This window comes from Elgaria multicarinata, chromosome 18 (assembly GCF_023053635.1).
Source record: "Elgaria multicarinata webbii isolate HBS135686 ecotype San Diego chromosome 18, rElgMul1.1.pri, whole genome shotgun sequence".
NCBI lineage: Eukaryota > Metazoa > Chordata > Lepidosauria > Squamata > Anguidae > Elgaria > Elgaria multicarinata.
This window is the reverse complement of record NC_086188.1, coordinates 21,034,686-21,062,219: the sequence shown is the minus strand read 5'-3', so window position 1 is coordinate 21,062,219 and position 27,534 is coordinate 21,034,686. Positions and strand designations below refer to the sequence as shown.

The window sequence follows — 27,534 nt, the reverse complement described above, 5'->3', positions numbered from 1 at the left end:
GCACAGCCTTTTCTTCAAACCAGAGCTGTGCCATTGTTAGTGACATTTGTGCCATTGCTAGTGACATGTGACATTGGCAACCAGTTTTATTTTTCCAGCCAGTTTTATTTTGTAGAGGCTAAACGTGACTGCTTCACAATCTTGCCCCAAAGTTCCTTTCTCATCTGCTCCTCTCCCCTCAAACATGTAGCAGGTGTATTGAGTATCTGGGTGCAATTGTGAAAATGAAACTGGTAGAAAGAATGTGAAGGTTAATGCCAGGACCATGAAGGGCAGCCACTGTGACCCCAACACTACATGCCTCATACTGTCAGATGAAACCTGGGTCTTGAAGGAGGCCTTTTGCAGAGGCAGAACTGATGGATATTAAAACGCAAAAAAACACAAAAACTGCTGATGAGCTTGATTCCCTGGCTACTGTTCTGACCGATATTGTGATAAGGCAGGTTCATACATCATGCTAAGCCACCCTGCGACGGCCGGGCTTGTTCTCCCACTCCATCCTCCCGCTAGTTCTGGCACATATCCCAGGGGACTTTGAGGCAAGCCCCATCTTGTCTCCCCTCCCTGCTTCGATCACTGCCCCCCTTTCATTCCCTGGCTTTTGCTTTTGCTTTGTGCAGTTGGAGTCATTCTGATCGTTACCCATTTTCGGTCCCAGTTTTTTTTAAAAAAAATATATCTGTGCCTCACAAATGCACAATTGGAATTGGAATTTTTTGTTAGCATTTTTTGTCAGTCTTGCACAAGTGCGCACTTCTACAAGGCAATTGACAAAATGACATATTGGATAATCTGCATATAGTTGTGAAGGACTGAGGGAGAAATAATAGTAAGGGAGCACAATTCGGAAGTACCTGTAATGAGAGAAACAAAAGGACGGGGGGACGGCGCAGTGACATGATCCTTTTGGTTTTGAGCATTGAACTGGGACTGCTCAGTTTCTCCTGGATTTTCAACACTTCACTGACTCTCCAGCTGCTCCAGAAAGGGGAGATATTAACCACCACCACCAACACCACCACTTTTATGGCTCCCTAACAGTTTTGTAAAAAATGCAGACATGTAGGCAAATAGAACAATGCAGATGCACAGATTTCCCCTCCATTCACTTCCCAACCCTTAAATTTGCGTATGTTCCCCTTCCATGTACTTCCCAGTCTTGCCAAAATGTGCAAATATTCCAGGCATATTTTTTTTAAAAAAAATCCTTTTGAGGGCGGCGGAATGAGATATGGAGCAAGTGGTGCACCAGGAGCACTTACACTCACTCACTCGCTCGCTCGCTCGCTCACACGGCGTTTTTTCTCTCCTATGCAGTTGCCCTCTCAGGATTTTATAACTGCAGTAACCTCAGGAGGAAGCGCCACGAAAAGCAGGGAGGAGTTAATATCACCTGTTTCTGAAAAATATTTCCTGTCTCCAAAAGGTTAATATCTCATTTCTGGAATAGCTGGAGAATCAGAGGAGCATTTGGAAAAAGTGGGGGAGACTGGGAAGTGTCAGTCCAACACTTAGAATTGAGAGGGCGATGTTGTCAGGGGGGAGTCATTGTCATCTGCCCCCTGCGCCCCCCTTCCTTTAGCGCACTTACTCCCTTGGCTGCTTCCCCATATTTCAGTGCTTCAGAATTGCGCTGTTGGTTCCCTCCTTTCCCTAACTAATATTTCTCTCTCAAGTCCTTCCTAGCTGTATGCAAATAAGCTGACATGCAACCTCTCTTGTCAGTTTCCTTGTATGTCACCTACTCCCTTTCACTGCTCCCTTCATAGCGGAACCAGACAAGGAAATTGACTAGGCAAGACCACACATATTGGACAGCTGTAAGTTTGTACACTTGTGCGAGACTGACAAAAAAAATAAATCACAACCCCCAAGTGTGCATTTTTGAGGCACCTATATGCCGGGGAATAAGTGACAGCCCTTCCAAACTGCCATTTCAGCATTGGTGGAAGGGCCGTCACTGGCAACATCACGAAAAGCAAGAGTTCTTTTGCCTCTTGCTGACTGGCTCTGTAACTGATCTCCGCAACCCACAATAGAATAGGTCTCCTGGTTTTGGATGACTCAACAACCCATCATAGGCAAGAATAACCCTAAATCATGTTCTTGTTATGGTTTGTTGGGGGGAAAAACACTCCAGGTTCAGACAACACGAGAACCCACCATGGCTAGCTGCCCATGGTGGGTTGTTTTATTATACAAACCTATTCATAGTGTTTTATGATGCTGCCTTGGCAGTATTTTACAGTTTATGAATTTCTAAGCCTGTTAGCCATAAACAAGGGGGAAAATGGAAATGAGTACCAGTCTGGTGCCTCTCTAAACTGAAAGACTGTTCTTTTCAGGAATATCTTGCTTTTTCAATTCAGACAGGAAGAAGGACCTGAGTAAGATGAAAAGCCTCCTGGACATTTTGACTGATCCGTCCAAACGGTAAATGGTTGGTTTGTGCCCATTTTCACCCACCCTCTCCTGCTGCTTTCCTTCCCCTGAATCCTGAGTTGTCCTAAGCGAGGTGAGGAGGTGAGGACTAGCTGGGCTCATGCGGAGTCTCCATGCACGCACAGCCCTGGCTCCAGCACGCCTTGTCCCTGGTTGGTGGCAGGAGGGCCCCTCTCTGTAGGAGATGGCTTCCTGGTTGGCTTGCTGCAGCCCCCAGTGTCACCCCTGCTCCGGAGCAGAGCGACTGAGCAGAGACCCCAAATCCCCACACAGCGGGGCAAGCTTCCATGAGGAGGCATCATTCTTCCTGGCCTCTCTTCTGCCCGCCATATAGAGCAGCCTCCTCCAAGAACTGCCAGCTAAGCTGCTGGTTGCAGCAAGTTCACCTGTGCGCTAGCGGCTGGTGCACTTGCTTCTGCCATGCTCATCTGGGGAATTGAGGGGGGTCCCTCTGCTTTCGCCAGAAACAGAAAACCATCTGCTCGGAGACCGTCTCTGACTCCTTCCTTCTTTGCTTCCCAGCTGTCCTCTGAAGACTTTGCAGAAATGTGAAATTGCTCTGGAGAAGCTCAAGAATGACATGGCTGTGGTAGGCACTGCATGTGGGGAAGGATTACTGGTGGGAGTGCAGTCCCCAGCCAGGGCCCCCAGTCTGGCTGAGGAGGAGCAGTGCCCAGGACGACCTCCATTAGGGAGCGGGTAAGGGCAGGGAGGGGGGCGTGTTGACCATTGGCAAGACCCAAGGCCAAGCAGAGCAAGTGAGTCAGGAGCAGATCTCTCCCCCCCACCCCTGGCCACGCTTACTGTCCAGAGGACACCAGGTTGCCTTCCCGTCTTTGCCCTTGATGCTCACCTCATGAAGCTCCTGGCGTTGTCTGAGCTCAAGCAAAGGAAATGGACTGATCTTCCCTAGGCAGCATTGCACAGTGTGTGTGTCTGTGTGTGTCAAAAGTGCCCCCCTCTCGTCTTCCAGCCCACTCCCCCACCCCCTGCAGTTCCTCCCATGAAGCAGCAGTACTTGTGCCAACCCCTCCTGGATGCAGTCCTGGCAAATATCCGTTCACCAGTCTTCAATCATTCCCTCTACCGGACCTTCATGCCAGCTATGACAGCCATCCATGGGCCACCCATCATGTACGTATGGTTGCTTTGGCTTCTGCTGCCAAAGCCATGGCTAAGAGATTGCAGGTACTGAGAATGATCAGAACCCAGAGCCCTGGATCTCATTTCTTTGTTCCTTCCTAATTAATGCGCCCAGAGACTTGTGTTTGTAGCAACGAACTAACATAGCTGCCCCTCTGGAATTTGTTTTGACTTTTTCCTAGAATCTGTTGCTTTTGTATTTTTGGTAGGCCAGTTGTTAATGGATAGCTCTTTCTGTGTGTGACATTAATTAGAAACTTGAATGGAAACTGAAATTGATTGTCTGGGTGGATCTTCCTCCACAGGGCCCCAATTACTTCACCTCGGAAGCGCAAGTATGAAGAGGATGAAAGGCAAACCATACCAAATGTATTACAAGGGGAGGTTGCGAGATTAAACCCCAAGTTCTTGGTGAACCTGGATCCCTCCCATTGCAGCAACAATGGCACAGTCCATCTCATATGCAAGCTAGGTAAGCACCAAGGAAGGGCAGCTCTGGGTTCAAACGCACTCAAGGGGCCTCATAACGCTGCAGAATAACGGAAGCCAAGCAGTGGCAGAAGCACAATTGGACCATTGCTTGGTGAGGGCTAGAAAGTTGTCTAAGGGAGAGAAGCTGAGGATTCTAACCAAGCCTTGATGGTTGGGATGCCAGTTGCAGAAAGGAATGCCAGGGCTTCTGAGTTACTACTAGCTCTACATTCAACCTTTTACGTTGTTTTTGCAAAATATTTTCTAAGTAATGCTAAATGTCTTGTTTTAGATGACAAAAACCTTCCAAATGTTCCACCACTACAGCTCAGTGTCCCAGCTGATTATCCAGATCAGAGCCCCCTGTGGATTGATAACCCTCAACAATATGGTAGGAAAGTATGAGAAAGCCGGGAGGGTGGGGGTGGGGGAGCATGTACCTTAAGCCTTGCAACTGGTTTGGGGTTTGCTGTTGCCTCATGATGCTCCAGGGCTTGGCATTGGGCCACTCACTACAGGCCCCCATCCTCTCTTCTGTGTGTGGATTTGCTTTGTCATAGGAAGAGAAGAGGTAAAGTTGGGTCTCCTGGCGTTATGGGATAATGGGTATGTTAAGGGGGGGGGAGCAGCAAAGAGAAGTCTGGTGCAAGGCCATCCTACGTCAGCACTTCCCAAGCTTTTACAAGAAAACTGGCCACATGCTTTTAAGCTTCGGAAGTGGAGATTCCCAGTTTAGGAAGTTCTTGTTTGATTGGGAGACTGAAGTTGTGAACACGTGCACGTTTTTGCAGAATGGTGGCTGTGCAGTTTCCAACTTTCTCTGATCTTAAGACCTAGAGCCAGTGTGGAAGGGATCAGTCCAGAGAGCCATGTGACTGGGCTTTTTAAAAAATAAGGGAAAGAGAGAAAGCCCTGCAGCCTCTTCCCACGCAACTAAGAATCTCCAATTTGCTTGATAGCCCACCACTTAACGAGTCATTAAAAAACTCTGCATGCAATTGTTCAATTGCACTTTTCTAACTTCTCTTTAAAACATGGGCCCAACCTGCTTTTTTGTTTTTCCAGAAGCAAACCCTTTTTTGCAATCAGTGTATCGCTACATGATGTCCAAATTGCTGCAGCTTCCTGACAAGCACTCTGTCACAGCGCTCCTCAACACGTGGGCACAGAGTATCCGGCAGGCCTGCCTCTCTGCTGCTTGACACCATCTGCTCTCCTTTCGCTGGGCCTTGGCTGGAGAAGTCACAGCCCAACGGGACAAGAATATGAGAAGCAGAAGCCTTAAATTGTTTTTGTTTACTAGGAATCAAGCTTTGTTAAAGAGCCTGGTGTTAGGTTTAGTGCTTGTGCTTCCTCTGCCTTTGTAGACGATGCAGATGGTGGATTCTCGAGGCAGATGTGTTAGCAGCATTTTTTAATGTCTTCTTAGAGAAGAGTGTGTGTAGACTTCTGTCACGGAGTCTCCCTACTATAAAGAAAGGGACAGTGTCCTTCAGACCTTGTCCAGTGCCAGTATGTATGTATGTGTCTGTTTGGTTTGGCTGGACACCACCCCAAGAAGCAGCAGCCTGCAGCCCGCAAGGGCTGCACTCTCTGATGGGGCAGGGGAGTTGCAGCCCGCGTCTTCCGAGAGATGTGCCAACCAACCAGGCGATGGAGGAAGACCCGCTTGTCCTCTTGCATCTGTGGGGGGAGACAGCGGCCTCTTTGCTCAGCCCTGGTTCTGCTTCTCCTACCTCCAATGCTCAACTCTTTGTGGAATTTCAGTCTTGGAAGCATTGCTGTTTCCACACATCTGTGCCACCAACTTCACAGAGTCTGAATACTGGTTTGCACTCTTCAACACGGCATCTCGACGGCTGTGATGTTTGTAAATCTGTGTGATTACTATGTCAATTTGAGGACATTAAAAAACTTACTTAATAAGCAGATTAACTGCAGTACAACAGTATCAATATTTCATACATGAACCAAGGCATTTGTTTTATTGTAATAAATGTATTGTTCCAGTGTTGAACATGCACTTGCTTTCTCTTCCAAACCTACCTCTGCTGGTTCCAGAGCGTATGAGATCATACTCTCATGTTTACCTTTCACCAAGTCCCTTTACCTGCCACTTGAGCTATACATTCTATGCTGAAGTCAACTATCGTTACTGGAGGTAGTCCAATCTCTAGGCACTAAGTGTTGTCACTGATTTTTTTCTATAACTTAATGAGCCAAAACAGATGGTTAATTATGAAGGTTTTTTTATAAACATGGGGAAGAATGCCAGAAACAATATACAGTGCAAATTCTTCTGGTACGCAAAGCGGAGATCATCGACGGCCCGCTCAGCTTCTGAGACAGTACAGAAAGGGCCCAATTGAACCATCTTTGCTAAAGCGCAGTCCGATGGAGCCTGTTCCTCTGAACAGCTTGTGCTCTTTTCTGCCTCTCGGCAAAAGCATTTCCTAATGTTTGCTTCAGTGCTGGTAGCACAGCTCTTTCAGCCGCAGGCAGTGGTGTTAGAATCCTACTGGAGAACAAGGTGGTGAGGTCAAAGGGAGAGGCCAAAGTATGCTTTTAAATAAGCTTCTCAACATCTCTCAAATATTCTAAAATTGGTCTTATCTTGGGTAGGTAACCTAGTGCTCTCCATACATTTTGGACTACAGCTCCCATAACCATTGCCTATGCTACCTAAGACTAATCGTAGTTGCAGTCCAAACACCTGGATGGCACTAGGGTGCCTACATGCTATTATTCTAAAGGGCTGCTGTAAAAGGCAGCGTCCCTAGTTTTCTCCCTAAGAAGAGTGAAATCATTTTCAAGCCTTGGCTGACTTTTAATTTTTCAAACAGAGAGCAAAAAGTCTTTAAGATTTCTCTGAGAGAGACACTAATTCATGCTACATTGTGGCAATTATATCAGTCTGATGTTACTCTATTTTTTATTTTAATTTGAGACGAGAAAGAAAAGATCTGTACAGAAGTGGTTCTGGGCACAGGAGCTGCTCCCCCGCTTCAAACATGCGTCACTTTCTGAGCACACAGCAGAAACAATCCTGCATATTTTCAGTTTTTCTCCAGCATTCTGACTAGTGCTTTGCTTCTATGTTAGATGCAAAAAACCAACAAGGGAGTGATAAATTAAGCAAACAGTTTCTCTTTCTCTCAACACCCCCCTTCCTAAAAGACAGAATTGGAAGAGGAAAAACCTGATCCTGACAAAAAAGAGATCAGCGCAGTCCCCCCCACCTCCAGAAGCCTTGAAGCAAAAGGCCAGATGGGGCCCCCTCCCAGGAGATCTTGTACTTGGGGGTCATTCCAAGTTCTGTCCAAATAGAGGCAAAGCTGAGCATGAGCAACAGTTGAAAAAAATGTAACCAAGAGCTATAGTAGGGTTTGCTTCTGCTTCTTGTGCCTCATCACCTGTTTAACCTGCATACCATTTAAAAGAGGTTCAGACATCGATATATACTTTTGCTGTCCTGAAAATCTTTTCAGTTATTATGTGGTAGAGTTTCAATTTCACAACTTCAATAAACCATGTTGCCCATGTGGGTGGGCTCTGCAAAGCTAAGAAATCTGTTTTACCATTTCTTGGGAACATTCTTCACTCTGGGAAATCGCGTCGTCTCCTGGCTTCTAAAACATAAACCGTATTGATTAGCGCAGGTAAATAAGTGCTGCACAAGAGGGCATGGTCATGCAGATTCCGCTGGAGAGCAGCAGCAATGGCCACGCTGCAGCCAGATCTACTTTCAGAGGGTTCCTTGTCTGTCTTGCTCTGTACACTACTTGAATGTTCTCCTGGTTAACAGAGGGAAGGAACAATGACTTACCCACGATGTAAAAAAAACTTTGGCAATGCTATGGACTTCCTCCAAACTTGGCTGCTATTCAAAAGAAGCAGCAAACATAGATAAGGAAAAATGCACTTAAAATTGCATGAAAATGTTGTTAGAGGGTAGGGGTCATTATTGCCCTTTGATCCTTCAGCCACTGCAACGGTCCTCTTGGAATAACACATTTCACAACCAAAGCAAAAAGCTGTGTTGCACATTGCCTTGACATGTCTTACTGATTCACACCATCAGTTCTGAAATCTTAATGGCAGAATCCTGTCCTTGTGCCTATGCCTTTCCCTCATGCAATCTATTCCTAGCATATATCAACTTCATTTCCTGCTGCAGTAAAACAAACGCCTCCCTCGCTACTAAGAACAAATATAAATGAGGTTGAAATTGCTGGAAGGAACAGAATTAGTTAATGAAATGAATGAGAATGCTAATTCTGATGGAAGCTAGGAATGAAAACCAACACTGGAAGGGGTCTGCAGAGATGGAAAAGGGTCTGTATTAAAAGAAACTTGATTCAGACAGTTGCTTCCAGCTGTTCTCTTCTTCCTTGAGCAGGTAAGATCACAAATCTTCTTCACAGCAATATAGGGTCCTAGCGAAAACACTGGAGATTCAGAGAAAGAAGTCAGGTCCCCAGATAGGATCAGGGAGCTCCCAACTCGCATGTAATGTTGTTAATTCAAGTAGACTTGTGAGTGAAAAGAAGCCCAACCCAAGGTGTGAACTCGTCTTTAGCCATGTGAGCAAATGCAATGAAGCCTCCCCTCACAGAACACCATGTAATGAGCAACACCCCAGGAAGTTTCCTCAAGCCCCTTCTGACCCATAATCTCCCTCCTGCAACTCAGAAACTAGCTTACCCCAGCTGACCAGCTAGCATGTAATCTTCAGGAATTCTTTTGGTCTTGTGGATATCTTCCAAACATGACCTCAAATACATCAGCTGAAGACAAGAGGAGAAAGTGACTCCTGTGTTCCTCTCCCAGGACCAGCTCCATCACTCCCGAGCCCAAGGAAGGAGGGAGGCACCTCACCTCTTGCATCTGCATATGGTTGATGTTCCACAGCTGGCGAATGACCACCTCGCACTCCTCCAGTGTTGGTGGCTTCCGCATTTGGGAAGGGAGAATGTTCACCAAGAAGGGGTTGGAAGAGGCAGCGGGAACACTTGGAGGGATCGGGGATGTCATTCTGTCACAAACTTCTGAGTCTCTGTAACAGAGATGGAAAATCAGCAAGAGACACTTGTTGCTGTAGGGCTGAAGTGATGTTCCAAGGAAGAGGGGGAAATAACCGGAGCCAGCAGCCTTCCCTTGCCCAAAAAACACCAGTCTTTGTAAACCATACTCCGAGCACAAGAAAACAAAATGTATTTATTGTAATGACAGAATCAGAGTTTCTTTTTATACATAATCCTGGCTAAAAGCCACCGGTCAATTCCAGCAGCAACACTTCCCTGCCACAAATTCCTGTCACAAACCAGAGCTGCAAGCCCCTGAGCCACAGGAAGTATTATTGAAACGGTGGTGCACTTAAAAAATGGCTATATGATACATAGTAAGCAGAAGTTTTAATCTTAAAAGATAATGTGAAATGGCTGCTGCCTTCTGGAAGTGCCTCCCACAGTTTACCACTGCTGCGAAGGGTGTTCTCAGACCTGGGGGGCAGCAGGGGGGGCAGCTCTGGTGGCGACTCCTCAGGCTGTGGACTGAGCACCTTGGATCCCTTCTGCACTGCACTATCGACCTCCTCCTCCGCGCTCGCCTCTTCCGCGCTCGCCTCTTCCGCACTCGCCTCTTCCATGCTCGCCTCGTCCTTCGCGAACTCACCATTTATGTGCTTCTTTTCCAGCTCTTCAGAACCTAAAAGATCTTTGGGAGACAACTGCCTTGTTTTATTGTGTTATTTACTAATCCATTCAATGGATAGCCCATCTTCTCACTTAAAATAGTACTCAAGGTGTCTATAACAATAATAACACTATCATTAAAACATACAAATGAATCCAAAACATATCTGTTAAAAACGCATCAACAATAAGAAAGAAATAGCAAACGACTCAGTTTAAAAGCCAAAAGTCAGTCAGTAAAAATGCCTAGTAGTGGAACAACAACACAGATGGGTGTCATTTGTTTTTAGATATACTGTATGTTTTTGGTATGTGTGCTATCTGATTATATGTTTTTACATAAATGCTTTTTTTGTACTTTGTATTTTAATATTCTTTTGTTAACTGCCCAGAGAGGTTTGGCTATGGGGCGGTATATATAATAAATGAAAATGGAACTAACGTGGCCTCTCTTGGCAGGGAGTTCTAGAGCCCAGGAATGGCCACCAAAAATGTAATTTACTGTGTCCTGCTAATGTGCCCCTGTTATTGGCAAGACTGAGAGAAGGGCCTCTTAAAACCCAAGCAGGCTTATCACGAGCTTGGTCCCAAGCGGCAGACGGCTTTATAGGTCATAACCAGCTCTGAATTGTGCTTGGAAGTGGAGCAGAAGCCACAAGCAGTGCTGTAACACGGGAGTCGCCATGTACTCTCTGTAACTAGCAGCAATACAAGGCATGAGTGCAGCATTCTCAAACAGGTGACCTTGCTGAACACTTCTCAAAGACAGATTCATAGAACGTGTTACAGTAGCCCAAATGAAATGCAAATTCAGGCATGTGTAACCATGGCCACATCCAAGACCTCCAGGGACGGTGCAGCTGATGCACCAGCCTTAGCTCTGCAAATGTAATCCTGGTCACCACTGAAACTTGGCCATCCAAATTCAGGCCTGAATCCAGGAGTACACCCAGATTGGGAGCTTGAGTCCTTCATTTTTGTAAACTGCCCAGAGACCTTTGGCTATTGAGCGGTATAACTGTGAAATAAATAAATCCAATCCAATCCAATCCATATTAACCCCTCATTCCCTGAACTGCCTTTCAATTGACCAGGCGCACCTCTGTCTTGTCTAGATCAAGCTTCAACTTGTTTGCCCTCATCCAGGTCATTACCAACATCAGACACCGACCTGAGTTTGCACAATACATGCCTGTTCACACAAGATGTTAAGCCATGGTCAGGCCACTAACCCTTTTAGGAATGGTTCATACAACACGCTAAGCTGTACTGTTTAGTTCAAAATGCTTAATCACCATGGCTTAGTGTGTCACTGAAGAGGATCTGTGACAGTTCCCCATGGTTTAATTTGCCTGTGGGGGCTGTTGTGTTGTGCCTGGCACCCAATGCACCCATCTTGCCATGGTTTGTTGTGACATGCAAATCCAAGCAGTAGGAGTTGTTTGAAGGTTAGACGACCTTCAAATAACCTATGGTTAACCCTCAAACCCTTGCTGCCTAGGTTCGCATGACATGGCAAGTTGGGTGCCAAGGGCACCATGCAAAAATAGCACCCATGAGTGCCTGGCACAACGCGACAGCTCCCATGGGTAAATTAACTCATGGTGGGCCATTGTGATGTGCAAACAGGCCCACTGAAATGCTTCTTTGGATTTAGATGGAAAAGACGGACAGTAGAGGGTGTCATTCACATACCAAACATGAAAACAACTCTTCCCCCACCCCCCAACAGTTTCTCCTGCCAGGATCATCCACTAAGGGGACCAAAACAGTTTCTGTCTCATAACCAGGCCTGAAGCCAGGTTGAAATAGATCTAGAAATAGATTTTTGTGAACTGCCCAGGGAGCTTCGGTTATTGGGCTGTATAAAAATGCAGCCTTTTTTATATGCCAGGAAAGACAAGGGTACAGCACACACAGTAGGCTTCACCAAGAATACAATGGAACATATCCTCAGACTGTACAAACAGGAAAGTAGCTGTTATAATGGGTCCAGCAGAAGCCAAAATTACGTCAACTGAAACTGTACTCACTATATGGCATGCAAGTTGGCACAGATATGAGTTATTTTATCTACAAAACTGTCATGCAAATTATCATACCGGACTATATGATAATTCATTTAAATTGCATGTGTATGTGTGTGTACCTTTTTCTCTTTGTTCTTCTGCTATCTTCAAGCTGCAAGCTGTCTTCCTCTTTGAACTGCTCCTTCGATGTGACTTACCAGACAACGTGCTGGAGAAAAAGTCTGTAAAAGCAGCCAGAAAGCAAGGCGCTGGGCATGAGGCAAAGGTGGACCTTTGCTTGCACCTAACACCTCTTCTTCCTCTACTGAGAATGCTGAAACAATGCTATGATAGGAAAGACCAAACAGGACAGTTCTAGGAGTGGCCTTATGCCTCTTGGTGCTCTGGTTCGAATATTCTCACAGCGAACCATTGGAACCAGAAGCTGGAGGTGCCACATGCCCTCTCCTCACCTAGCTGCTCAAGACCTGGTGGGGACCCTTCCATGCTATCTTCACTCATTTCCAAAGTCAGGCGAGCCTGTTCCTCGGCTCACTCTGCCCCTTCGTACATCTCAACAAGCCCTCAACAAGGGGCTACTAGTAGGGCTCTCAAATATCCCCACTGGATTGGAACCCAGGGCTCCGTTATTCTTTCTTCACGCTGTGTTTGAGCACGTGCACTAATGCAGTGCTAAGAAGACGCTCTAGGAGGGCTCCAAACAGATGAGAAGGGATTAGAAAGCAGGCGGGCCCAGCCCACGTGAGGGCTGGTGCTGAAGTAAATGGCAGTTCACAAACGCTTTTGCTGCAACAGATTAACCCAGCTACCTCTCTGGAAATTTGAAACCACTGTTCCAGAACCCTGCGGCTGGAGATTGCAGATCTCGTTAAACAGTGGTGTCCTGTGGGGAGAAACTTTGGCAGATACAGGAGACATGGAAGTGGTTAAGAGAAGGGGGGCTGAGCGCGTACATGGATGTGTTTAGGGGAGTCTTGGATAGGAGATGGGACTCCCCTGTTCCCATCGGACATTGCAGGCCGCCTATTGCATTACGAAATAGCTGGGGGAAAGGAGCAACGGTATGAAGTGGTGGAAATGCTCATTCGGGGCTTTATCAGTCATTGAGGCTCAGGATCCTGCCTAGCTTTGCAATAACAGGATTGCCCTGCTGAACCCTGCTGGCAGCCCAAGTGCCCCCCTTGAGAGCCCGGGGCTCCCTGCCCGCCGGTCTAGCTCGGCCTTCACGAAGGAGGGCTGCTCTCGGCAGTCGCATTCTCCGAAACCGCCGCGCCCATGCCTGAACCAAGGCTCGTGCAAACGGATTGTTTCAGGAGAGGGCCCGGGGCGCCCCGTCATCATGGGTACGTGTGGAAAGGGCGCGGGGGCGGGGAGCAGCGGCCCTTACCGGTCTTCTGGAGCACCGGGTGCATGATGAGCTGGTAGTGAAGATCTGCAAGCGAATGAAAACAGGCCGTGGCCGGAGCACGCGCCTTCCCCGTCGTGAGGCGGGTGGGGACGGCGTGCGCTCCAGGCCGTCCGACGGGCGGCAGCAGGGTGGCGGGGAGACCGGAGCCAGGCTCCGTAGCTGCCCGGTGCGCCTCTGCCTGGCCCTGGGGCGCGACTCCACCGCGCCCCCTCGGCGGGCACTCTGACTCCCAGCACCCGCAGCCAGCACGGCCATGGCCGGAGATGCTAGGAGCGGCCCTGCACGCACCCCGGCGGGCCCGGCCCAGCCCGGCTCACCCTGGTTCTGCCGCTTGAGCAGGTCGATCTCCTGGTGCAGCTTCTGCAGCGTCTCGGCGTGCTGCTGCTGCAGGAACTTGAGGCTCCGCTCCAGGTCGGCGGCGGCTCGCCTCCAGGTCTCCGCGCCCGACGAGGCGGCAGCGGCCGGCGGCGGCGGGTGATGCGGGGGGGCGGCCGCCCCGCTCCAGCCGCCCCGCTCCGGCTGCCCCACGCGCGACCAGTGCGGCAGGTTGCCCAGCGGAGGGAAGCCCGAGCCGGTCTGCATGGCACCGGCGGGCGCGGGGGCGCGTCACAGCCCGGCCCGGGGGGACGTAGCGGGCCCGGCCCGCATCGCCCTCGGGCCCCACGGGGCTTCCTGCGCTCTAGGGCGCCGCGGCGCTGCGCATGGGCCCACGCAATGCCGAAGCGGCGCCTGAGGGGCCTGCGAAGCCGCCTGCCCTGCCGCCCGCCCGCCCGCCTGCCCCCTCGGGGACGCCTCCGCCTCCGCGCTCGTGCTGCTTCGTCACCCGGCCTAGCCCGCCGGTCTCCTCGGCCTTCGCCGCGTGGCGTCGCCATGGAAACGGGCGCGCACCACAGAGGCGGCGGCGCCGGCGGCGCTTCCGCTCGGGCCTCCGCTCCACGCGCAGGCGAAAAGGGCCGCCGCCGGCTCGGGGCAATGTCTGGGCGGGCTAGGCCGGGCCGCCAGCGCGGGCCGCAGGCTCCCTGCCCCGGCTTCACCTCAGCAGCCAAGAAGAAGCGGGCGCCGCGTGGCCTGTGCCAGCCTAGCCTACCTCACAGGGTTGTTGCAACCTTAACATGGGGGAGGGGGTACGGATCCTCCTTCGTGGGGTCTCCATGGGCTGAAGAGCGGGGGGAGCGCCCGCCCCAAGCAGCCGAGATGGCCTGGCCTGGCCTGGCCTGTGGGACTCCGGGGCAGGCGGACACCCGTCTCCTTCACCCGCAGGCCGCTATACTTTTGCACAGCCGGGACTGGACCCCACACTCTGCGTTCAGGAAGGGGTCAAGACGCTTGTGTTTTTATAAAATGTTTGTGGGTTTTAGAAGTGCTTTCCTCTTTTCATTTTATAAACTGCCTTAGTTGCCTCAGAAAGGCAGTGAAAAGAAATCAGAAATTCTGTACAGAGAAGTCGATTTTACAAAAATACAAGGAACAGTGGGGCAAAATGTCCACCATCGAAGAATGCGTGTGTTAGAAATAAAGAAATATGTTACTTTTTCATATTATAATGTTTAACATAAGAAGAAAATAGGGACGGTGTAAAAGCCGGAACGGAACGGAACAGGCCGGAACAGCCCCATTATATTAAAAAACCATACCAAAAACAGTGGAATGTGTTAGCAACACTTGAGAACAATATTTTAAGACTAAAACCATACCAATATTATATCACTATTAACCCCAGAACTCCCAAAATGACGTCCGGAACAGAATGGGATGGCCAGAACGGCCACTAGGGAACGAGCGATATCAACCAAACTCACCAGACATGCATAACTAAATGGCAGGGATGCAATAGGCCACAAAAGTTGCCCCGAAACCACGTTCAGATACCCGTTCCGGGGGAAAACGCGTATTGTGCAAAATGGGCCGTAACGGCAGCTTCCCAATGAGATAAGTGAACCAAACTCACCAGATGCACATGAAAAGGTGGGACAAAAATAGAAAGCTCCAAAAGTTGCCCCAAAACCACATTCAGATACCCGTTCCGGGCAAAAACGCGTATTGCGCAAAATGGGCCGTAACGGCAGCTTCCCAATGAGGTAAGTGAACCAAACTCACCAGATGCACATGACAAGGTGGGACAAAAATAGAAAGCTCCAAAAGTTTCCCCAAAACCATGTTCAGATACCCGTTCCGGGCAAAAACGTGTATTGCGCTAAACGGCCGTAACGGCAGCTTCCCAATGAGATAAGTGAACCAAACTCACCAGATGCACATAACTAGGGGGGACAAATATAGAAAGCTCCAAAAGTTGCCCTGAAACCACGTTCAGATACCTGTTCTGGGCAAAAACGCGTATTGCACAAAATGGGCCGTAACGGCAGCTTCTCAATGAGGTAAGTCAACCAAACTCACCAGATGCGCATTACTAGGTGGGACAGATGTAAAAAGCTCCAAAAGTTGCCCCGAAACCACGTTCAGATACCCGTTCTGGGCAAAAGTCTGTATTGCCCAAAACGAGCCGTAACGGCAGCTTCCCAATGAGGTAAGTCAACCAAACTCACCAGAAGCACATTACTAGATGGGACAGATATAATAACCTCTGAAATTTCCATGATAGTCAGGTTCTGTTACCCATTCTGGGCCATAGTTCATATTCCCAAAATTAGCTGGCAAAGAAAATTATGGGTGAGGAAAATGAGGCACTATCTATTGTCGGGAAATTGCTTCGAAAGGCAACTTCTATGTGTGTGAATGCAATCAAATAAACTACTTTCATTGTACTAACTGGAACATTTAATAAACTTTCTCAGAATCCAGAGCGAAGTTCTGCAAAGATGGTTTCCTACAGAAGCCCATAGTTGTCATGTGGTTTGGTAGTATGCTTAAAATATCAGTCTATGATGGCATTGTTGGGGTTGGGCTGTCTCATTCCATCATGAAGCTTACAATGACCTGTGGCTATTCACATCTTTCAACCTAACTTATCCCACAGGGTTATTACAAAATTGGGAAAGGCCATTGTAGTTCACCATGCGTTTCTGGGTGGCGGGTGGGATATAAATGTTCTGTCAAAAAAGCCCAGGTCTTTTGAGGATTGCCATGGAAGTACTGGAGGCTGCATTCCAGGAAGTCCAAAAACGCGGCCCCCAACCCCTTCCAGGGCTGATGGAGGCCTTCCCCTTCAGCCCTTTCCCCCAGGAAATTGGGTGCCAGTCCCGGTTGCCCTGGAGATCTCCGTTTTTCCAGAGGTCTCCCGGGTTTTCCGGGTCATCTGGTCACCCTTATCACACCAGGAGACAAAGCATTAATGCCCACATTCCACAATCTTGACAGGTACCCCTCCCCTCCCCAAACATGGAATTTATTTTTAAAAGCCAATCACACAATTTTTAATTGTATGCTAGGTGTCTTGAATAGGTTAGCCCCATGTGAATAAGAGGGAGCTAGGTTGACCATTTGTTTGATTCAGTATAACCCATTGTCATTGGCTGTGATGTTCTGAAGCTTTATTAACATATACGCTTCTTTAGTCATATTCTTTATGAAAACATGAATACAAGAAAAATAACCACAAACAGTAAGAACAAAAACAATGTACATAATATCTATATACTCTCTCTCTCTCTCTCTCTCTCTCTCTCTCTCTCTCTCTGTGTGTGTGTGTGTGTGTGTGTAAATGTAAATGCTAACATATAGCACCTGTTAACATAAATTTTTGCCTACAGTGTAGATTATTCATTTCTCACAACACTTTGGACATTTGAATATACCACGAGAAGCTTGATTTATCTCAAGGCAAGAGAGATGGTGCCAGTCCTGACAGGCTCCCTCGCACAGAACCATGGTGTCCTCCTTGGGTTTCTTGCACTGATCACCCATTAAGCACAAAGACCAAGATGAAGTGTTATACTGTTGTATTGCTGAAGACAAGAACTGGATTGTAGAAAATGTTCCTTTCGGTGGTTTTCTAGAAACAGGACTATTGAATTGCTTAATTTCTCTCTGATTTCTTTGCTTCTTTATTCTCTGCTGCTGTCTCTGCATTAAACTTGGCCGTGGAAGAAGTGATTTGTGCATGAGAAGTTCATTTGCAATCCACTGCCGTACAGGCACCATGTCTGCTGGGAAAGGGACAGGTGAGCCACTGCATAGCACAGGTGCAAAGAGACATACAAAAAGTTTGGTTGACTTACCTCATTGGGAAGCTGCCGTTACGGCCCGTTTTGCACAATACGCGTTTTTGCCCGGAACGGGTATCTGAACATGGTTTTGGGGCAACTTTTGGAGCTTTCTATATTTGTCCCACCTTGTCATGTGCATCTGGTGAGTTTGGTTCACTTAACTCATTGGGAAGCTGCCGTTACGGCCCATTATGCGTTTCCCCCCGGAACGGGTATCTGAACGTGGTTTGGGGGCAACTTTTGGAGCTTTCTATATTTGCCCCACCTAGTTATGTGCATCTGGTGAGTTTGGCTCACTTATCTCATTGGGAAGCTGCCGTTACGGCCGGTTTTGCTCAGTACGCGTTTTTGCCCGGAACGGGTATCTGAACGTGGTTTCGGGCCAACGTTTGGAGCTTTCTATATTTGTCCCACCTTGTCATGTGCCTCTGGTGAGTTTGGTTCACTTACCTCATTGGGAAGCTGCCGTTACGGCCGTTTAGCGCAATACACGTTTTTGCCCGGAACGGGTATCTGAACATGGTTTCGGGGCAACTTTTGGAGCTTTCTATATTTGTCCCACCTTGTCATGTGCATCTGGTGAGTTTGGTTCACTTATCTCATTGGGAAGGTGCCGTTACGGCCCGTTTTGCGCAATACGCATTTTTGCCCGGGAGGGGTATCTGAACGTGGTTTTGGGGCAACTTTTGGAGCTTTCTATATTTGCCCCACCTTGTCAAGTGCATCTGGTGAGTTTGGTTGACTTTCCTCGTTGGGAAGCTGCCGTTACGGCCGGTTTTGCGCAATACGCGTTTTTGCCTGGAACTGGTATCTGAATGTGGTTTTGGGGCAACTTTTGGGGCTTATTGCATCCCTGCCATTTAGTTATGCATGACTGGTGAGTTTGGTTGATATCGCTCGTTCCCTAGTGGCCGTTCCGGCCATCCCATTCTGTTCCGGACGTCATTTTGGGAGTTTGGGGGTTAATAGTGATATAATATTGGCATGGTTTTAGTCCTAAAATATTGTTCTCAAGTGTTGCTAACACATGCCACTGTTTTTGATATGTTTTTTAATATAATGGGGCTGTTCCGGCCTGTTCCGTTCCGTTCCGGCTTTTACACCATCCCTTGTTTTTGTTCTGTGTGCAAGGACGCCTGCATTTTTAAGTGCTTCGTGACTGCTAAAAAATAAAAATCGACCGACGGAGATGCAGTGATGAGAAATGCTGCACCAGTTGAATTTCTGTCATGATTTCTAGAGAGGTAGCCGTCTTAGTTTGTTGCAGTTTCTCCCACATGGTCATTTCCAACCCCGCCCCAGTAACATGAAAAAGCTTGCCTGGGAGAGACTACTAATAAAGTTCCTTCCTAGAAAAGAGGGCTGCTTTGACGGCACCACATTGACACCATGTTGCCCCTAAAGCCCGCAGTTTTCCTCCTGCAGGGTTGCGCTTGGTAATCCTCACGCCAAGGAGGGAGCACAGAGTTTCCAGTGTCCTCCTCCCCCACCCGTTTCTGGCTTGAGAACCAATCATCAGTCCAATAAAAGGGGGGCACCAGTTGAATTTGCAATTAAAAATAAATGCTAAAGAGCACACAACTCTACAAACAATATTATAATGCGTGACAAACCATAACATAGGAATGATGCAATTAAACAGAAAATAGTAAATTGAACGAGTCTACACAAAACATGCTAGACACTCAGTATGAAATGAAGACGTAAATAAAGTGCAAAAAGCAATGAGGTTTAACAGCTGGGCGACGGAGAGAACATGAGAGCGTGCATTGAACACAGGTTTTCTACAAGATAGGCAAAGTATAACATGCACCCATTTCAGTCCTGTTTTGCCATGTTTTGGCTTCTTCAGAAAAGCAACGTAATCTGTGAAAACAAAGACAAAGTTATTGGCAAATAGCAACAGATAAGGCTCAGAGACTTTTCTGTTAGGACTCGCTGCAATTCACAAGCAATGTGGTGGGAGTAAGGGAAAATTGAAACACCTTAAGTAATCTTTCTGTCCCAGAATCTTATTAATTCCCCACCCCAGGAAGTTTGGCTGCAAAACAAATACAAAGTTTCAGAAACATGATCAAATTAACAGCCAAATGTTAATTAAGGAGCTCAACCCTCAATCCCAAGCAACTCTATTGAACAGATTCAATGGTGGCCAGTTCTGCAGACAGGTGTGTTAGTTTAGTCTTTATCTACCTGTATCTTAAAGGTACAGGTAACACTCTAGTCCAGACTAGAACAGAGGTAGTAACCCATCCTGCAGCTACTGAGGGAACAGGAAGAGGTCACCTTCCAGGATTTCTCTAGCAAAACTCGAGCAACATGAGGTAGCCTTAACCCTGGTCTTAAACCAACACGTGTTTTGATAATGAAATAGTATGGTGTCTAAAGTTATATGGGAAGCACTGCAGAAAGTGATTTGATTTAATTCCCTCCTGCCCTCCCAAGTTAAGGGCATTTCCCCCCTTCTGCAGGGGACAAATGGTCCTGTGGAAGGGAAGGGTGTGATATTCAGCCCAGCTGAAATAAAAGCAACAGCTTCAAAGTAACTTAAGAGTTTAGGAGAACACAGAATTAAAATGGAAAATCAGCCGCAATAATTAAATTATTTTTTATGTTAAATGGGAAGGATCCCTCTTCCATATGCATGTGAAGTGGGCTGTTAAGCAAATTAAAGCAACTGTAGTTGCTGTTTCAATTCATTCCTGGGCAAATATAATGTATGCATCCCTTCATTCATTCTTTAGTTGACAAGGTGGTTCAGAGCAAAAATAATAATTCCTAAAAAATATAAAACCAATAGGCATAGCAAACCAAAACAAGAAAATACCAAAACCAATATACGTAATTGTTGGGAAATCACACTCTGAACCAGAGTTGAGCAGAAGTAGCAGCGGCTCTCAGTTTAGGACGCAGCAAAGACTCGATGAGGCAAAGGATTCTTTGTAAGTTAAAAGCAAACCCTTTAGTGACAGTTGAAATAATTTAGTTATGGCAGCATATATACAAATACTCACAGACGATCAATACACATCAGCATACATCAAGATGGGGTAAGATGAAGAATAAGAAACATGAAAACATGCAATCACTAATTGATTAATTGATGAAAATGCTTCCATACAATAATTCAATAACTGTCCAGCTGAGACCTTGACATTTAAGGGAATTGCGCGTTCTGCTGACTCCTCATTTTCTTCAAGATCCAACACCCGTTCTTTTGATTTTTACGCAACAGTTTTTACAACACAACACTTGTACAGACGTTTACATTTCATCCTGCCTGAAACCTAGTGTTTCCCAAATCTCCCTGTGTTTTGTAGCTCCTAAAGGTTTTGTGAATATGTCAGCAAAGTTTTCTTGTGACTCACAATAACAAAACTTCAGAGTTCCACTACTTATGTGTTCTTTCACATTTTGGTACTTAATAGCAATGTGTTTGGATTTTGACTTGAACATGTCTGCGTTTGCCAACGCAATACATGCCTGGGAGTCACAGAACACTGTGATTGGCGTTTCAATTTGGATTTTGAAATCCTTTATTAATTGCATTAGCCAAGTGATTTCTCCACACAACTCTGACAGTGCCCCATACTCTGCTTCGCAGGAAGATCTGGAGACAAAAGCCTGCTTTCTGGACTTCTAAGAGATTAGTCCTTTTCCCAACATTAGCACAATTCCAGACGTTGACTTCCGGTCTTCTATACAACCTGCCCAATCCGAATCCACATAACTCAAGAGCTTTTTATCTGGCTCAGCAGATAACTTCAAACTGTAATTTAAGGTGCCTTTGAGGTACTTAACACTCTCTTGGTTGCATGCCAAGCAGGCACTGTTGGCTTGGCAATGAACCAGGGGGGGATCCGCACGTCGCTCCCAGAGCGCTTCTATGGGACCCCAGTGCACCCCGAAAACGATAGTCTGACTTCCCTGTAAAAGAAACGAGGAAGAGCCGTCCATGCCGCCGAAGACGAGGAGGAGGAGGAGAGCTCTCCGCTGACGAGGAGAGCTCGGCAAAAGAAGGCGGGCTCTCCTCACCGAGCTTTTGCCGAGAGGAGAGCTCTTTTGCCGAGCTCTCCTCGCCGGCGGAGAGCTCTCTGCAGCGGCGGCATGGACGGCTCTTCCTCGTTTCTTTTACAGGGAAGTCAGACTATCGTTTTCGGGGTGCACTGGGGTCCCATAGAAGCGCTCTGGGAGTGACGTGCGGATCCCCCCCTGCTTAAGATAGCAACCGCAGCAGACAGATCTGGCCTTGACCAGCTTACCAAATACAATAACATACCCACCACAGAGTGATACAGGCTTGGATCACTGAAACTTTCTCCTTGCAGGTTTTTCTGGATATCCAATTCCATGGGGCTTTTGACCCCTTTGCAATCCTGCATTCCAAAATCCTCTAGCAGCTTTAGAATTTTTTGCTTCTGACTGAGCAAAAAACCTCCGTCTTCTGCTAGTTTAACTTCTACTCCTAGGTAATTCTTCACTGGACCTAAGGATTTCAAATTATACCTGCTTCCAAGCTGATTTGCAACTTTCTGGACCTCTGCATCACTAGGACAAGCAATCAAAACATCATCAACAAAAACGATGAGAGCTTTATAATTCTGACCACTCCCCTTTGTGTACAGACACAGCTCCTTTCAAATCCCATCTCACTTACCAAAGTGGTGTTTTGGACAGAATTCCAACACCTGGCACTCTGTCTAAGGCCATAAATTGCTTTCTTCAGGAACCAAACTTTGTTGTCATCTGACTCAAAACCTTCAGGTTTTCTCATGTATATTTTTTCCTGAATTGGGGCGTTCAGGTATGCAGTTTGGAAATCATATTGCCTATTTTTTAACTTTTCTTTTGCTGCAATAGTTAAAAATAATCTTAAAGTTTCTGCTTTTACAGTTGAGGTATAGTCTACCTCCTTAACTTGATTAAAACCCCTTGCGACAAGTCGGGCTTTGAATTTTTCTTCCCCTGTCTCTAACTGTTTGCGCTTAAAAACCCATCGACACATTACAGACTTCTGCCCTGGAGGCAAAACTGTTTCTTGAAAAACTTCATTGTCTTTTAGGCTTTTCAACTCACTTTCCATGGCTTCTAGCCATTTCTGCCTTTCTAAAGAACCGAATCTTTGTACATCTGCGTAAGAATTCGGCTCAAAGCTTATATTAAAGGTTTCAGAGGCAAACCGCTTTGGCGGGACTCCTTTATTTGCTCTCTGAAAGCGAGGGGGGATAAATGCCGCCTCCTCTTTCTGTTCTGGCTGCGTTTCTAACTCTGATCCGGCCTCTGTTAACTCCTGTGGTGTTCAATTCAATAACTGTCCAGCTGACACCTTGACATTTGAGGGAATTGCATGTTCTGCTGACTCCTCATTTTCTTCAGGTCTCCAGGTAATTGGAAAAATAGTGGAAAAAGAAAAACCAGATCCAATCCAGGATCCAACAGTAATAATGAAACAAAATGAAGCTGAAGTCAATAAAACCTTTATATTTTTTAATGTACAATATGTTAATATTTCTTTTCATACATGCAGTACATTGTGTCATCACTTCAAAAAACAGGCTGTGCTACTGCTTGGAGTCAGGCATGTGTCAGAGAGAAAGAGAGAGAGAGAGAGAGAGAGAGAGAGAGAGAGAGACAGAGGCCTTTGCTAGACCTACCGTTAAATCTGCGACGGAGGAGGGGATTGACCACGATGCAACTATCGCGGGCTGTTGCACTAGTCCAGACGTCACGCGTGACGAGCTCAAGAAGAGAGCCATCACATCCGCCATTTTTTTGTTTTCTTAAAGGGATGATGCGCACGAACGCTCGTGCACACAGGTAATTTATTTTTAGAAATTAAATTGATTTTCCCACTCCCCCACCCTGCCCCCGATAGGCGCAGCATTCCTGGAGAGTGTTGCACCCTGTGCGCGGCTCCCAGCCTTGCACGAGTAACCGCGTGGAGCCGGGGTCAAGCCACGGAAACGGGCCACACCTTCTGCGGTCCCGGGCTCAGCCCAGCACCGTGGAAAAAGCAGTCCCAAAGTGTAGGGCTATATCCCGAGGCCAGGCAGGGTTGATCCTTGCCGGAGCCTGAGATCCCCTGTGCATCATCTGGACACACAGGGGTGATCCCGGTTATACGCCAGGGATATAGCCTGGTCTAGCAAAGGCCTGTGGGCCCGATTTCTCCACAGTCCCAAGCTGAGCCCAGGACCACGGAAGGTGTGGCCCGTTTCTGTGGATTGACCCCGGCCCCGCGCAGTTACTCGCAGGTAGCTGGGAGCCGCGCACGGGGTGCAGCGCTCCCCAGGAGTGCTGCGCCCATCGGGGGCAGGGTGGGGGGAGCAGGAAAATCAATTTAATTTTTTTAAAAAAACCAATACCTGTGCGCATGAAAACAAAAAAAATGGCAGACGTGACTGCTCTCTTCTTGAGCTCACCACACGTGATGTCTGGATAGTTGCATCGTGGGCTTTCCCCTCCTCAGTTGCAGATTTAACGGTAAGTCTAGCAAAGGAGAGAAGGAGAGAGAGAGAGAGAGAGAGAGAGAGAGAGAGAGAGAGAAAGAGAGAGACGCCCCAGTTGAATTGACAGCCTAAATAACTGCAGGTCATCAATCCCTCTTCAAGACTGGTGTTCTTCATTCATGTTCTTAAAGGGCCGAACTTGGAAAAGGCTTCCGTATCTTTCCTGGAGAAAGAGTTATGAAGGAAAAAGCATTAGTTCTCATGTGGGTTCAACTGCACTGGCCATTAGGGCTAGATGAGAATTTAATTGGGTCTCCATTTTACTGCAGACCTATCCAGTTGGCACACCCCTCAGACCAAAACACATTCCAGAATGCAGTTGTAACTGGAAATCTGCACTTTCTTGGGCAGCTGGGCTAAAGTTCCATCAATTAAAAAAAATCTGTCCCCAAATTGTGCATGTTTCAAAAGGCACGTCATGTGGGCAAATACGTGCACTGTCGCTTTATCTGATGGGGAGAGCAAATGCATACATGTGCACCTTTGGATAATCCACACAAAAAACAAGCCATGGATTTGTATCCTGCAGATTAGTACAGAAATGAGTCGGAATGATTTTTGGTGTGCAAATCCAAGAGCCTGTTTTGAAAAACGACTTCACAGCACTGCCCGCTTATTGTACAGTTCATATCACTCCCCAGTCCTTGGCTTCCTCTTAAGAAGCCATCCCCTCTAGTTACATTGAATGGCAATTCATGGTATCCCAAACTTTAAAATATAAGGATTATCGAAATACGTTGGGTACCGTAAAAGCTGAGTCAAACAGGCAACCATCCCTTCAAATTGACACTTACTGTTGAAGCAATCTTTTCAATAGACTCCACCAGTATGTTCTGGATGTTATCCTAAGTGGAATAGACAGAGAATATCTTTTAAGTCCCTCTAGTGCTATAAAGAAACTTGTCAGAATTTTGTAATGTGAAGATGTGAAAAGCTTACGGTGCAGATATGCATGACTACTCGGAAGTAAGCCTCAGGGAAGTTCTTTTCACGTAAATGTGTGCACATCTCCGAACAGGGAAAATGTACACTTATTCAAGCAAGAATGCAAATGCCCCCACACCACATTAACCATGGTGTAAAAATGTGTCCTTTTTTGAAAAATGCTCATGTTAGAGTGTGCATTTTTCAAAACGGATACACCCTTCCAAATGTGATGGCAAGCTCAAGAATGCACAAGTTTGCATTCAGGGTGCTTTCCTCACATTTTCACAGGTGAAGGAAGTTCTCATACATCCCTAGTATAGGATTTCAGCCTTAACTGGTAAAAGTGACTTTTTACTTAGAACTTCCCTAGCTAATCAAATTGTATAGTGATGTTAATCGACAATTATGTGCAAGTATGAAGAAGCCATCAGGGATCAAATCCCACGAACAGGATATCCCTATGTTACATCAATTCACAAATGAACTTCCCAGTGCCTGCACACTTTGAAGCTCCTTCAAGTCATCCTGCTAAAAAGCCCTCCAAAGGCTGGCTGGTTTGCCTGCCTGGCTACGACCACGTAAACAAGCATCAGGCAGGCCATCATGATACATGATTAGTCGTCAGGTTTGTCCTGGAAGCTCCTGATTTATGCTGGGGGTGGGTGAGCAGAACATGGATCTCCATGAAACACTGAAGTCAAAAACATCTGGAGATCTATCTTCTGGCCACCCCTGATGTACAGAGCCCCAGTTCAGTGAGTGAGGAGAGACCATAACTTCTCGCACATGCTTAGTGTGCTGGCTCACAGTTCTTCCCAAATGCATTATCTTTCTGACATGATACCTGATGAGGTTCTGATGAAAGGACCTCCTCTGAAGAGTACTTCTTCAGGACTTTGAAAACGGACTCGATATGGCTAGATGCAATAAGCCCGATGGCAGAAAGAATGCCCTAGGAAGAATCAGGGGTTATTCAGTTGATTCCTATTTCCTTGAGAGTCTGAAAAACATTTATCTGATGTATTTTCAAATTATTGTCTCCCAAAGTGGTCCACAACAATTGAAAAGAGAGACAGTTCTTGCCATTAGGTTGCAAAGTAAAGAGACAATAGAGACAAGGAGTAGAGGGAAAATGTAAAGAGGAGGGAGATTGTTTTTCAAGGCCAGAACAAAGCACTGAGCTATAGCAGTGGCATTTAAATGGACATTGGGCCAAGCGGGTGTTCTCTCCCTGGGGTTCTTGCTCAAATACTATTTGGTGGCTATTTGGCCAATGGATGGGACTAGAGCATTCTCTCTGTTGATACTGTAGTTGCAGAGCTACAGGCAGTAGGAGCTGAGTGGTCTTTCTGGCAAGGAGGGAGGAGAGAATTCCCTGCAACCGCTCCTTCTCTGGCTGAAGGATGGGTCAGGTTGGTCTCCCCCTTGGCATGGTGTTATTCCTGGGAAGCAGGAGAGGCAGCCTCCCAGTGTCCCTCAGTCGCCTGGTGGATTTTGGAAGCCAGGGTGTGCTTCCTTTCTGCTCTCCAACTCCAGGGCAAGAAATACAGAATGAAAAGGGACACGGGGCTCCATTTATAGCTCCATTGTGAATGGGGGTCATAGATCCCTGTTCAATGCGCGATATCTTCGAGACATCGCACATTCATAATTTCATCGTGCATCCCACAAAGGCTGAGAAAACAGAACACTCTAGAAGCCTGTGGATCTCCCCTGCTATGCTTCCCCATATTCTAACAAGAAATTCTCTTCTCCAAAGTATGAGGGAAGTTGGTTTCCTTTCCAAGCTCTGTTCAGCCTATGATCTGCTCAGAGACATATTCCTTTGTAGCGCAGGTAGGGAAGTGCATTAAATACCCAGGTCTGATTAAGGGGCGGACTGCTAATGTGCACACATGGGGAAGCAGGAGGAGTATTTAATTGGCAGTGAAGTAAGTTCCCTCTTATCAGGTGCCTGGATGCCGAAGGGGGAGGGATCTCAAAGGATGTAAATTCCCGCTTGCTGCAAACACAGTCACAATCCGAGAGGGTCACTGTAGCAACACTTTGAGGGCCTTTTCAAATCATACCAGGATGGAAGGCAAGAAGCTAAAAGTGCAGGATGGTTTCACGTTGTAAAATATTAATACAATGCATGGATCAACGTTATGTATCAATGCATGTATCAATGTAACACTTTAATAATCATGATTATGCTAAATAGAGCTCAAAATAAATATCACGGTTCCAAGCCTGACAGCTGTATTCCTCTCACCTCCTTATCTGATGGTTTCGTCAGCAATGACTGCAGGAGGTTGTTCAGAGATTCCTCCACGAGGGCATGATCTCCTGAGGCATGGAGAATGGCCCCATAATATTGGTACAGGAAGAGCTGCAAGAAGGAGTGGCAAAGATTGCATTTATTGGGACAGCAAATGTAGATAGACTCCATTATCTCATGATTTCATCTTGCCCTAAAGAAAGTTGGATATTACTATTATTGTACCACCATTACATCTTCATGGTAGTTTACAAAGTGCAGGTTTTGGTCAATATACAATCCTTATTTTGACATAGGGGAGATAACAGAAGGAGGGGAGGGGAGGGGAGGGGAGGGACGGGGAGGCAGGAATGAATGAGCAAGACTTCCGTGTCATGTCAATGTCACACACTTAAACTTAGTCATAGTCTAAACATACTGTACTAGCACTAGTCTGTACCCCCCTGTTCATTTGTGAAGAGAAAAAGACAAAAAGAGAGACACCT

General features: G+C 46.9%; 2 protein-coding genes across 3 annotated transcripts in view; one reads left to right on the top strand and one right to left on the bottom strand.

Annotated features, from left to right (window-relative positions):
• MED15 (mediator complex subunit 15) overlaps window positions 1-6,076 on the top strand; it is a 79,534-nt gene extending 73,458 nt beyond the window's left edge. For both annotated transcript variants that reach the window (XM_063143988.1, XM_063143987.1), the window contains 6 exons: window positions 2,373-2,436; window positions 2,968-3,034; window positions 3,419-3,579; window positions 3,894-4,060; window positions 4,352-4,450; window positions 5,125-6,076. In XM_063143988.1, coding sequence (XP_063000058.1) covers window positions 2,373-2,436; window positions 2,968-3,034; window positions 3,419-3,579; window positions 3,894-4,060; window positions 4,352-4,450; window positions 5,125-5,261 — 695 coding nt within the window. In that variant the 3' untranslated portion in view covers window positions 5,262-6,076. The remainder of the gene's footprint in view (window positions 1-2,372; window positions 2,437-2,967; window positions 3,035-3,418; window positions 3,580-3,893; window positions 4,061-4,351; window positions 4,451-5,124) is intronic.
• Window positions 6,077-6,290: 214 nt separating this feature from the next.
• LOC134410860 (coiled-coil domain-containing protein 74B-like) lies at window positions 6,291-13,772 on the bottom strand. The gene is made up of 8 exons (XM_063144370.1): window positions 13,508-13,772; window positions 13,170-13,214; window positions 11,902-12,003; window positions 9,561-9,774; window positions 8,938-9,115; window positions 8,764-8,846; window positions 7,638-7,688; window positions 6,291-6,577 (listed from the first exon to the last, which is right to left on the bottom strand). Exons 1-8 carry the CDS (start codon window positions 13,770-13,772, stop codon window positions 6,439-6,441), a joined length of 1,077 nt encoding a protein of 358 aa, XP_063000440.1. The 3' UTR covers window positions 6,291-6,438.
• Window positions 13,773-27,534: the final 13,762 nt, after the last annotated feature.

Coding starts and splice junctions, on each gene's coding strand:
- LOC134410860 (XM_063144370.1), bottom strand. CDS start 13,772: ATGCAGACCGGCTCGGGCTTCCCTCCGCTGGGCAACCTGCCGCACTGG. Junction 13,215..13,507: donor GCTCAAGCGGCAGAACCAGG/GTGAGCCGGGCT, acceptor ATTCGCTTGCAG/ATCTTCACTACCAGCTCATC. Junction 9,775..11,901: donor AGAAGAACAAAGAGAAAAAG/GTACACACACAT, acceptor TGTCTCCCAAAG/ATCTTTTAGGTTCTGAAGAG.